General features: G+C 40.4%; 1 protein-coding gene across 4 annotated transcripts in view; it reads left to right on the forward strand.

Annotated features, from left to right (window-relative positions):
* The window catches only part of pax5 (paired box 5), a 52,480-nt gene extending 43,766 nt beyond the window's left edge, over positions 1-8,714 (forward strand). For all 4 annotated transcript variants that reach the window (XM_034120664.1, XM_034120666.1, XM_034120665.1 and 1 more), the window contains exon 11: positions 2,637-8,714. In XM_034120664.1, coding sequence (XP_033976555.1) covers positions 2,637-2,716 — 80 coding nt within the window. In that variant the 3' untranslated portion in view covers positions 2,717-8,714. The remainder of the gene's footprint in view (positions 1-2,636) is intronic.
* Positions 8,715-13,429: the final 4,715 nt, after the last annotated feature.

Here is a 13,429-nt window from a genome sequence, read left to right on the forward strand (position 1 = left end):
TCATGAGTCTGTGCAGAGGTGCAATGGTGAGGTGCATAGAAAGGGAATAGAAGAAAGGGAAAAGTTCCCTGTAAGGAAAATATCACTCGTCACCGGCTTGAGCTTCAATATCAGGATACATGTATTTATTATCCTTGCAAGAATGGAAGTAGTCATCACATATAGAGAATATGGTACAACTAGTTCCTCGAACAGTGTCCTTCACTTGCTTATATACAAGAGAGGCTGATTCATGATGTTAATCGTTGTCACATAGCTATCATATGCCTAAAACAGTGTGTCCTGATGCTTTTCTAGGTAATCATACATCCTGTCATGTACACAGCAACAGTAGGGCCTTTGTTATCATGTGCTATTCTGATATTGGCAGAGTACAATCAGAATTCTCCCAACATTTAGCATGAAAACGGATGAGCTGCCACATAATACGAGGACAACATGCACTGAAAAGGTTTGGGATTGATGGCAGGGAAGCTGTGAAACTGAGGGGGGGTTTAGAGAAGAGGTTACAAATAAAAGAAAGGGGAGTTTTTTTTTTTTTTTTTAAGGTAAAAGGGTAGAAAGGGCATCTGAAGTCTTGACTGAGACTAAATAGTTTGTCAGACCGGCTTAATGCCTCACTTCCCAGAAGAGCCTCCTGAGATTACCTGGACTGTGGACAGACATAACCTGTCAACACACAGCTGGGCTGATTGATGGAAGTGACAGAGACAGGTGTGTGTGTCGTGCTGTTTTTTCTGTGTATAAAAGGTGTGCATGTGTGGGTTTCTATATGGCTTTGGGGTTACAGTATTGAATTGACCTCTTCCCTGAGGAGAGAATAGACTCAAGGGATCAGCAGTAGTAGAGCTGTACTCAGTGTGTCAGCTTATACTGTCACTTAGATAGTGTACGTGTGTGTACGTGTGTATGTGGGTGTGAAAGAGAAGAGTGAACATGTGAGACCAAAAGAAGAGTGTCAGAAAGTAGACCCGAGTCCATTTTATTTGTTGTACATGACAAGTATACTTGTCATTAGCTTCATCTGCATGTCATCTCTAACCTGCCTTTCACTACTCACATTAAAAGTTAAATACATCTTAACAGAAAATTAAACCTGCTCATTCCAGATTTAAAATACATTTCATCAAAGAAAAGTAGTTAACGGCTATAAAAGATATATTAGAAGCTGGGATTTTTTTTGTTGTCATTTTAACCATCATTTATATAGGTACAATTGAAGTTTGAAAGTTAACTGCAGAAGTCGTGAGAAACACGAATAGAACATAGACTGTATATATAGGAATAGAAGCACGAGAATCGTACAAATTCAAATGTTGCACACTTTGAAACAAAATGGACTTCCAGGCGGGAATAGTTTTAAAATACAATTCTTTATTGCTTTTCATTCAGGAAATTAAAAAACACACGCACACCAAGGTAAACTGTCGACTAGGGCCAATGAATGAAACGCTCAATAAACATTTAAACTAACATTTAACAAACTAAATTGAAAATGACCGCTTGCCCGTTAAACCGCAAAACACACTGCACAAGTACAATACTATTTGTAGCAGGCTACAAGTGGTTAATCTACGGAGGGTAATACAAACAGGTGAAGCGCCGTTTCAAACATTTCTTAATTTAACGTGAACAACTCCGATAAAAGGCTAACAATATGTACTACTGAGAGTCTGTTACTCTTACACGTTCAATATACAACTCTGTAACAAATATCAGTTACTGCTCACCTCGAAACACATGCATATCACAGCAATGCATACTGTCTGGTCTAATGAATGACTCCTCCTGTCCCCACCTGAGGTCCCGTGTCTCACCTGAAGGACCTCTTAGCTGCCCTTAGTGCCTGTGTGAGCTTTACTAATTGTATTTTTAAATTCGACACATGACATTTATCAGAAGATTACCGATTAATCAAATACATCAAAATACTTGAATGCCCCCCAAAAAATTACACATGTTAATGAACGTTTCCGTGTCCATTATTATGCTCAACATTAAAGGGGGTCCCTAGATTAACCATATTAATTTGTAAAGTAATGTTCTTGCAGCTCTAAGAAGCATCAGCATCTTTTAACTGATTATTTGTTGCTATTCCACGTGTTTACGTTTTAGATGAACTCATACCACCTTGTTTCCAGATATCATGTAGCATGCATCTGTTTTCAGCAAAGACCTCTGTTAAACCACTGTATGTTACCTGCTCAAACCCAGCAAAGTTAGAGACAAGCATATGAACATAGCAGGCAAATTACTGGTTAAAAAACAAAATATCCAGATGTTATCCCCAGGACTTAGTGGAGAGCTAAAAGGGAGGTAGTAGTGTACTATTATTTGTCAGGTGGCCAGATAGGTTAGTGTAGGCATTCACCATAACAACTTTTTAAGGTTATAATATGTCAGTGTGATTAGAGCCTGTTATGCTTCCCCCAAAATTGTAATAATGCCGTTTTTAAAGAACCTGTTGGCTCAGCTGTAGCCACGTCACCACCACCCGTTAAGCACAATATCATTACCAATAGAAATAGGGCCAGAAATGGAAGAAACAAAACCGAAGTTTCAATAAACTGGACTCATCAAAATATATTCTTTTAAAAGAAATTGCATAAATGATTTGTTTCTGTGTTTCTTTTCAGGGTCTCCGTACTACTACAGTACATCAAGGGGGGCGGGGCCTGCTGCCACTGCAACAGCCTCCGCCTACGACCGCCACTGACCCCACCAACTATGAGAAGAGGAGGATGAAGAGAAGAGGAAGAGGAGGGACGAGAGGACGGATAGCACCAGCACTGCACAGTTCAAACCTGTCTACGCATGGACGACAATGAGAATGAAGATTTCAAATTTCTGACGTCAGTGAATTTAGAATTTTCTTTGATTGACACGTAAGCCAACAAACGCACTGCTGGGCAGCAAAACAGACATTCTTTATTGGTAATACATTACCATGAGGACACAGGCATGGCAGTGTCAATAACTGATGGAGATAGGACTGGTCAGAAGCAAGTGAATCTCCCGTAAAATATCAAGGCTTGGCATCCCTATCCAATCATCTACAAATCCAAGGAGTCAGTGGACAAAGTGTGCAACAGTGACTGAAACTGTATTGTGATCTTCTGGGTAAAATGTGATTTCAGGATGAGAATATTTCCAAGGAACTGATTTGAGTTGATTAGAGCAACATCCCTTTTTCAAAGAACAAGTCTTTTTAACCCCCGACATCAATCAATCAATTTTCTATGCCATTTTATGGTGAAGTAAAGACAATCCAATTCACATAACTTGACCAAAATCACCCATATCATTATCATTCTAGTCTCTTTACTGTAGAATCAACAAATTTACTTTGGGATCACAATGCTTGATGGATGGGATACCATCATTCCCAATGGCAGTGTTCAGCTTCACAATTGAGTGTTCGCTAAGCACCGGCCCCTTCAGTTACTGTTGCAATACCTGTCAAGCTTTCCCTTCTTCAGAACGAAGTAGCCACAAAACAGCATTCCTAGCCTGCAGTCATATAGACTGAGCAAATATGTCCTTTAGTTCAACCAATCATCACCTTGACCCTTCAGAGGATCTCTACAGCTCCATGCACACTGCTTCAACATGTGTAGAAATCCAAAGCTTGACAGGCTTCCCATGTCTAGTTGTGGTTGCTAAGCTCTGATTGGATATCTGCTGATTGGGGGTTAGCTTTAGCAAATGCTAAGTCCCAGGGGTTGTAGCCAGATCCCAATGTATCACAGAACATCTAACATCAGTACTTCCATTCACACTTTCCCAGTAACTGACCAACAGGCCTTTCAGTAAAAGCACAGCCTAAAATCTGAGCCCTCTGCTGTAAAATAACAACTGTACATGTTCACATCAGACCAAAATCATACCCACCAGGGAGCGTTATTGTACAGGAAGGTGCTATCCTACCTCCCCGGCCAAGATTTAGTCCTGAACAAGAGCTATTTATAATGGGAGGAGACACAGAGTAATATATTAAGAAGCTTTTCTGCGCTGCACTCCGTGATGAGAGTGAATGCCTGTAATGATTTATAATTATGTTTCACGCTGTTGTGCTAGAATAGTGATGATGATGATGACGATGATGATGATGCAGTGAAATATGAAATCTTAATAACTTTCAATATGAAAAAAAGTATTGTTTATAAATATGAACCGATTGCGATTTTCTTGTTTATAGTTTGTTGCCTGGTATCAGTTGACACAGGTGCCATTGAATAAGATGCCATTTGTATCTGCTTCCTGATTATTGATGTGAAGACAGGAAGCAGTGGCACCCTCTCTTTCTCTCTCTCTCGCTCTCTTTCTATTTCTCTCTTTAAACTCCCCAAAGATGGGCCCCCACTAGTGGATCGGCTGACTAACTACAAAAGCACAAAGAGACTCAATCATCATTTAAAGGTGCCATTTTACTTTTTTGACTTCCCTTTAGAACCATTAAGTAATTCTTCGTCTTCTACTGCCCCTTTTGAGTGCTTGTCCTTGTGCTGTTTGACATCCTGAAATTGTTTCTATAAAAGCATTGCGTTCGTGAAAACACAAGTGAAACTTTTATTTTTGTTTGTCTCCTACATCAGTTCTGCGCTGTGACAATGTATGACACCAGGGTCGAGGCCTTACCCATCATGTACAGACAGAAGGACACAGTTACCCAGCCCTCAGTGCTGATCTGATATCAGTGTATTATATGTGTGAGGGCCCACAGTGTTGATCTTGTGAAAGGGAAATATCTTCCTAAACCTGTACGTAGCTTCCTGTCTCATTTATGTTCATTCAAACTTGTACAGCAATCAGTGATTAGGAAGATACGTCACAATGTCAATAGCAGTTTCAACTTTTCACAATTTAGATTTTAGTGATAAAACTTTCTTTATGATAAAAAAAACTAAGAGGTGTATGGTGTCGTTTTAGCCATTGTCTGCAAGTGTTTACATATCTTTTGTTTGTTTTGGTTCTGTGTGGCTGACTGTAGCGCTTCATTGCTACTGTGTAGTTTTACTAGCCAACCAAGTGAAGTCACCAAATCTGCAGCGTGAGACATACAATTTAGCTAAATGAAAAATACCTATAAACACTGAACAAAGCTGTTAGTTTCTCCATCTATGTTGTTACTGGGTTTTGAAAATTGTGATAGTGGATCCTTTTACATTTGTGAACCTTAAAAGTTGTGTATCCACAACTCTAAAGCAGATTCTTATGAAGGCTCGCCTGCTGTGCTGCCAGCGTGCATCGCAGCAGGAGCCTCTCCTTATTTCTGTCTTTCTGAGGCATTATTGAACCTGAACCACACCAGCTGAAAACAAGGACAGTGCCTTTAGTTTTATATGTCAACTCCCCCCCGACTGACCACGCATCACTGAAACAAGATTTATGGTCCCTCCCTGCAACTCCTTAAACAAAAGTCTGCACACATGGCCAATTTTATATAAAGCCTTTCACGAATAAATAACAGACAGTTATTCAAACTCTGGTTACCAATAGTAACATTGCAGCTCTGCTAAGGAGATAGCCCTTATCCAGCACCATTTCAGTCAGAGATTCATAAAAATGGTCATGAAAGTCAACATTCCTGTAAGGAGGGTTAATGTATTTAGCCATACAACTGTTTCATTGATTCCCATGAAATTGTGTTAAACATTCATGTTCCCCAGAGGATGAACCCTTATTATCCTCTAGTGACACCAGCAGGTCCAGAGTTTTGAATAGTATCAGCTATATTATGGATTGGCACATTTTAAACAGAAACTCCTGGTTCCAAGAAAATGTACTAATGTACTTTGGTTATGCACTCACTTAGTGCTACAACGAGGTTGGCTTGTGGTTTTCAGTGAAGGTTTTTCAATACTTTAGTTTATGCTTGTATGATGGGAAACATGGCATACAATTGACCTGTTAGAATTGTGTTTGTGAACATGTTTACATTAAAATCAATCCTTTCTGTCACTAAATACAGTCACAAAGCTGTTAGCATAGCTTTACACATTTGTTGTTTTAACCCAATAGCCGTCTGATATGATTTTCTATCTAACTTCAGTTACTAACAAGATTGTTTTACCATTCCCTGAGTTAATGTTCTGATAATCCTCCCATAACACATTTTCTAACCGAATCTCTGACTGAAATATACAGTTTTGAGAATTATTCAAGCAGGACCAAGATGTGTTGTAAACCGCCCCTCAGTAGGACCAACTGCGTTGACAAGAATAAAAAAGGCACAAAATGTATTTATAAGCCACATAAGCTACAGACATGTTACAACTCTGTTCATCATTATCATTGCTTTTTTTTCATCAAAAAGAGCATCTTACAATTGAATGACACCCGTTTACCACAGAGACACACACAGACACACACACACACACACACACACACACACACACACACACACACACACACACACACACACACACACACACACACACACACGCATACACACACATTACTGTAAACATGAAGAAGTATTGATTGAAAGTCGTTCTCCTTGAGGAGGTGATTCCAGTCGTGCCTCCTGTGTCCGCTTGCGAGGCGCTTCGACACGAAACAGCCAAATTCGTAGCCAAGAATACAGCCATACGTTAACAGGATTATTTGTTAACTATGCATCTCAAAGTGACACAGCTTGCCTTGCCATTGCTTTGACCTAATTGGTTCACATGGGGAGAGAATGAGTTCTCATTGGCCCACAGTTGTTTCGATTGGCAGCCATGACATTGACTGCAGCGATCAGGGGGGACTGTCATTGTGGGTGGTACTGTAGGAAGCACGGCAGGCAGAGGCCATACACACACACACGCACACAAACACACACACCCTACTACACATAAATATAAGTACAGACACACTCTCTCCCTCCCTTTGTCCTTTGCGGAGTGATCGCCCCTCCTTCCATGCCCCTGTGTTCCCCAGGGGAGGCCAAACCTGCTGTGCCATCAGAAGCTCATCCCATCTTTTTTCCCCCCCTCCCTCAGCCCTAATCTCATCAAATCGCATGCACTCGTCCCCCCTCTCATCTCCCCTCCTGTAGCACTGCTACACCACCAGGATTAGGAATATTAAAACTATTCTGTTGATTACGGGCCTGTGACCTTCCTCAAAAAGTCCTCCCTTCTTTCTTCAGACAGCCCTATTAATCCCTTTTTTTCCTCTCCTATTCTTACTTCTCTTTGACCATTCAGACGTGATGCTCCCTGTCCTGTCAGAAATTCTGCATAGGAATGAAGCAGGTTGTTTGTGCCAAAGCGAGCTCGTTTCAATGGCAATATTGCTGCCGGTATATTTGACCAAGATTTTTCTGTGGGATTGCATCTCATATTATGTTTTCTCTTCATGTATCTGTAAAGCATTTAAGACTAAAAGCAACACTAGTTTCAAATCAAACAAAGACATTTCATTTCCAGCTTTGCTACAGTTTACTGTGCATGAAAATGCATTTGCATCCTGAATTGTTATCCCAGCTCCTAATCAAATAGGAAACAGAAATAAATGCAAATTAGTTTTTTTCTTTATTATGATTTCTCACCGAGTGCGCACCGCCTGACTGTATCTCAATATGAATCCATGAAGATGACTACTGCCTTCCGTAAAACCTGAGGGGATTTCAGCATCACATCTTGACAGCAATTAGTGGCACAATCTGTTTCATGCTTGCTGATATAACTAGGCCTTGGACAGATCTCATACTGAAGTGTTACAATGTTCTCTACATCTTAATATTATTCAACTGTGGAAGAGGAGAACATATACAGGACTCAGCCTACAAATATCCACTGTGCTTTTTAAGCAGATGTTTCAATCAACAAAAAAAAAGATAACATGATTTTTCACCTTACTGTGGCCTTTTGTGTAACAATCTGGAGTTTTCTTTTGTGTTCATGGCTTCCTATCTGGGGTGTTAAAGAGATATTTATATCCGTAACGTTTTGGTTAAAAAAAAAGAAGAATAAACAAAAGACATCAGACTGCAAAGACAAATTAGGTTTCAACAATACAGCTTGCTCAATTCTTTTAAATCAAACAAGACAAAAAGAAAACATATCTGTAACATTCACCAAAGCCTGTGATGCCTGTTTTAAATAATAGATTCTTGTACAAAAAACATATAAAATAGCAGAAAAGAGTTACAGATACAAACACAAAATGAAGATAAGAATTGCCTTCAGATATTCCGGAGGGGAGGATTTAAAAAAAAAGTAAAAGAAATGCTTCTTTAAGAAAATGTGTATGTTTTTTATTCAATTTTCTAGTAGTTGCAAACAAAACTTGGTGTTTTTTCTCTTTGTGTGTTGTGTGTTGTCTTAATATTTGAATGTATTTTACTGCAGTGCGAATTTGCCAAAGATATCATATCACTTGATTTCTCTCCTTCATTCTTTTTGTTTAGTTCTTTGTTACTGAATTGTGACCAATTTTGCTCAGAAAACTGGAAATAAATGGTGAATTTGATATTTTTCACATTTCTATTGTTAATATTATTGTTATTTTATTTCTTGGGTTTAAGTTTACTGTGGAATATTAAATTGCAGTTTTCTTGATGCATCTCTTCATACTCAGTGTACCTGTCCATCTGTCCACCTGAGTGACTGTTGTTGGTGAATTATTCCATTTATGTACCTGTAATGTGAAGCTAAGAAGTAATTATTTGTAAATATTTGCCATAATTTTATTGGTCCTTCAGAATAAAAAATAATTTTTGGGAAGTGAAATGTTCCGTGTCAAATACATTTGCTACAAATGTATACGTTTTTGGTGAAAGTCAACATGTATACAAACAGTACACAGGCACACAGTGTATTGCTGGAAAAAAGCCACATTCCTCAACACCCAGCATCAGCCTGGATAATCGGAGACTTCCAGAGCAGGATGCTAGTTGTGTCTCGCTGTGACCCTGCTGCGCAGCTTTCATCCTGGGGAGACAGATCTCATCTTATGGCATCTATATGATGGGGAGAGGGGGAGGACGAAGCTAAACCCCCTCCTCCTCACCCCAACACTCTGAGTGAATGGAGAGTCCCACTGCTGCAGTCTTGGCTGCTGGCCGAGTCCAGGATGGGTTTGTGTGTGTGTGTGTGTGTGTGTGTGTGTGTGTGTGTGTGTGTGTGTGTGTGTGTGTGTGTGTGTGTGTGTGTGTGTGTGTGTGTGTGTGTGTGTGTGTGTGTGTGTGTGTGTGTGTGGAAAGGAGGAGGAGGGAGGGGGAAAGGGGTGATAATAGGACACAAGCCACGACATGGCGACAACACGCCACACACACAGAAAACAGCACAAACCCAGCTTGAGACACAGGCCGAGCTGTCCGCAGCTTGGGTGTCTGCCCAGGACACCAGAATGCTGGTGTGTGTGTGTGTGTGTGTGTGTGTGTGTGTGTGTGTGTGTGTGTGTGTGTGTGTGTGTGTGTGTGTTTGTTTAAACTCATTCTGCTTCCTTGCCAATGAAACACAGCGCTATAAGCTATAAGGTTGAGTTATAATGCATCATACGGGAAAGTATAAACACTTTCAACAATCATTGTTTGATTAGTTTTTTTGCAGCAATCACGGCTTGATTATCCCTTTTGTTGGGCCTGGGGCTAACATAATCTGCGGGCTCTAGTGGGCCCTTCCACACACGTTTCCCCATCCAAATCTTTGTCCCAAAAGCTAATAAATTGTCCTATGCTGAAAAACACCAATTCCACAAGTTTGAAGTATCTTGGTTTGATTTTTTTTTTTAAATCAAAAGGTGTTGTATCAACTTTGGATATCAAAGTCACTTTGCTGGGAAGTACGAAACAGCTCTAGTGGGAGCACTGTAAAGTCTGAAAAATACTCTGGGTCATGGAGTTTAAAAGGTATTATTCAGTCCATGGTGTTTAGCAAGATGCTTTTGAGTTGGGAATATGGGAATTAGGGTTTTTGGAGCTCAGGATATCTTGACCACTACTGCTTTAGTTTTTACCTTTTCTTTTTCTAATCAGTCTCTTACAATATCAACTAAAAAGGCCCTTTATTTAAACATTCTTCCTACACTGATGAGGCATCCAAAAGAAATTAGTTGCACTGCTGTAGTTTTAAAAGCTATGCTTGTAGACTTCTGGAATTTGTCCAAACATTTACTGTGAGTTACAATGTTTGTATCTAGGGGCAGAGCTCACGTCTGATCTGTCAGATCAATGTCTGCTTGAGAAATAATGGTTCAGCAGTGTTCAGTTAGTTAGAAAGCAGTGCGACACCCTCTGCCCTCCTCAATCTCCTTCTATTTCTCCAGATTACATAACATCACTAGGCATTGACATCTTCTACCTCTCCTCCCTCTCCCCTCCTCTTCCTCTTCTGGCTTCCTATACAAGAGCAGGAGACAGACAACAGTGGTACTTATGGAGGCCAAGAAGTCATGCAAATTAACGTCAGTCAGCATCAGTATTTTTTGGCCCTCCAGAGCCCCTGCAGGGAGGAGGTGTGGGGCCAACTGAGCATAATTGGGCCTCAGCTGATTAGTGAAGAGGGGTTCATAAAGGAGAGAGGGGTGGGGGAGATGCTGAAGAGATATTAGGAGTGAGAGAGCAGGGCCTTTAAATCAAACAGAAGGAGGAGAAAGAGAGAAGCTGACACAACATACAGAGGAAAAGGATAGCGCGAGCGTGCTTATACACGTGTTGCATATTCATGACTGCTGCTGTGTTTGTATTCCAACTCTCTGCCATCTTTGCTCTGTTTCTGCTTTATTCTGTTAACTGAGAGTGCATTTGTCCTGCATTCATACCATGTTATGTGTTTTGCTGCAGCATCGCTGAAGATGTGCAACAAGCAAGTGAATGCTATGTGTTATTAATCATTTCGTATTCATTTAAAATGGATTACTCCGTTTTATAGGGTCTAATTACATAGATTTTTTCATAATTCCTATTACAGTAAGTTATGATAACATTTTACTCACCAAGCATATTGCAGAGATTTGGGGATGTTGGAACATTCACTTAAAAGAAGGGCACTTTCTCTGACATTTTGTTGTTTAATCCATTACTTGCACAATAATATCCTGTATTATATTTGTTACTGGAAAGTTGTATTTCCACATGTATATTTTCCACATCCACGTATATATATATATATTTTAAACTTTTAATGCTATTTTATTTCTATTTCAGATCTATCTATCTATCTATCTATCTATCTATCTATCTATCTACTGTATCTACTGTATCTATATATCAATACCTTTAGCTTGTAAATAGCATAAAACTTGACATTTTTAAGCTCCTTAGACCCAAAATAATGATTTGAAAAAAGTCAAACGTTAGCTAGCCATCACCTATTGACTTTTTCAACCTGCGATCAGGGCATGCAAACTGAAATTGTTTCATTTTAAGATGTCACGTGGCCGATTCAAACCCACTTTCACATGTAAATCGCCACCTGTTTCCATCGTCATCTTTAAATCATTTGATTGTACAACTGGGCAAATCTTCACAGCGTTGGAGGGAAGCATGTCAATCCTCATCTGCTGTTCCCTACTGTTGGCTCATCAAATGAGAAGAAACTATCTGACACACTTACAGTGAAAAAATGTGGTCTGACCTTATCACCGAAGACATTTGGACCTCACAGAATGAGCCGTTACATGCCTCTCATTGCCCTTTACAGAAGCGTCTATGTTCACACACACACAGGCTAAAGTCACAGAGATGCATTACGCAGTGACAGTGGTAAAGATGAGCGAGGCTTGTACAGGGTGCTTATGGGCTGTGTTTCACTCATTAAGGCCCCCCAGACACCAGAAATGACGAGACACGTGGTTTCATGTAAAGTTTTTTTCCCCCCCTCGGCCCGTCACTCACAATCACTCTCTCACACCGATACTACATGTAACAAATGTCAGATATGAGTACAGTGTGTGTGTGTGTTCATGTCCGTCTATGTGTGGATGTCGGACCATTGACAGGCATGGAAGCAGCTTGTTGAACTAATAGCCTAACTAATGTGTCTACATTCCTTCCCTCCCTCTCCTTACCTCCCTCACCCCCTCTCCCCTCTGCAAAACTGACATCTATAAACTGAGCAGAGGAAAAGGAGGGAGGGAGAAAGGAGAGGAAAAAGGGAAAAAAGAGGAGAGGAGTGGGTTGACAAGCGGCAGACCCTCTCGCCCTCCCGTCTGACTCCGTCTATCTCCCCCTCGATCCCTAAGGGTTTGTCTCTGAGGGTAGTGCTATGATGAATAGGCCTGTCCAAACTAACCTAGCGGAGACCAATTAAAGAGAGAGAGAGAGAGAGAGAGAGAGAGAGAGAGAGAGAGAAAGAAAAAAGATAGAAAGAGAAAAACAATGAGAAACTAAAGCAAAAGGAGAGCAGAAGACACAAAAGAGGAGATGGAGAGGAAGGGCAGATAGGTTAAAAAAGGAGGTATTAGGAGGATTGGGGTAAAGTGTAAAGTTGAACACAATGCATGTTGGGTGTGCTGGTGTCTACATGTGTGTGTGTGTGTGTGGGCGAGCTGTCAGTGTGAGGGAGAAGCAGTGTGAGCAGGGCTGGCCTATAGTCTTAACCTCGTCTGCTGCTGCAGGAGAGGCTTTGACAGCAAAGACGCACAAACAGGACTGACCCTCGCAAAACACTTCCTCCTCCTCTCCTGAGAAACCTTTGACTACTGTCTTCCTCTTCCTCCCTCTTTCTGCTCAGAAAGTCGAGCTTAAAGATCTTTTTTTTTAATATATCAATGATTGTACCGTTCGCTAGTAGGACCGCTAATTAATTGTTGCTTCTAGTTGCTTTACTGTTGTGGTTTTGGACTGCCTTTCCTGGAAATCACCTATATCAAGAGAGAGGCAAGCAGTGAACATCTTATTTGTTCTTAATTATTCTAGTGCTTGTTTGTGATTCGACTTACAGATATTTGATGACACCTTGAACTAATTACCATGATACAAGACACTAATATTTGTCTAAAAATAAAGAAAAGGTCAGTGACTATCCTTGTCTGACTTGTTTATTGCATTCACATTCTTTTTCATGTTTTAATTTGAAATGTTGCCAGAAAACAAACCAAAAAAACATGGATGCCTCACACATCATGCGTCCATTGGTCCAATGAACCCACATTAAATGGATTTAGTTCCATATTCAGCAAATCTTTTTAAACCTCACACAAATCTTAAATGGTCTCTGCCATCCATCCCATATGTTGTGTACATTGCATTATAGAAAACTTCTGGTTCGACATTTGGCCTGGGCTCAAATCCCACTAACACTTCCTCGCCTGTGCCTGCCAAGCTAATTTTTCTTCCTTGAAACAAACATTTGATAAATGACCTCCTCGTTCTCCTCTTTTCAAATAGGAAAGCTCTCCCTTCCCTCATTCGTGTTTCCTCGACAATCACTGTCGACCTCTCCCCATCTCCGAGACAATTACAAACATCCCGCTTCCCATTTATCACCAACAATTA

Source organism: Trematomus bernacchii, unplaced genomic scaffold, assembly GCF_902827165.1.
Source record: "Trematomus bernacchii unplaced genomic scaffold, fTreBer1.1, whole genome shotgun sequence".
Classification (NCBI taxonomy): domain Eukaryota; kingdom Metazoa; phylum Chordata; class Actinopteri; order Perciformes; family Nototheniidae; genus Trematomus; species Trematomus bernacchii.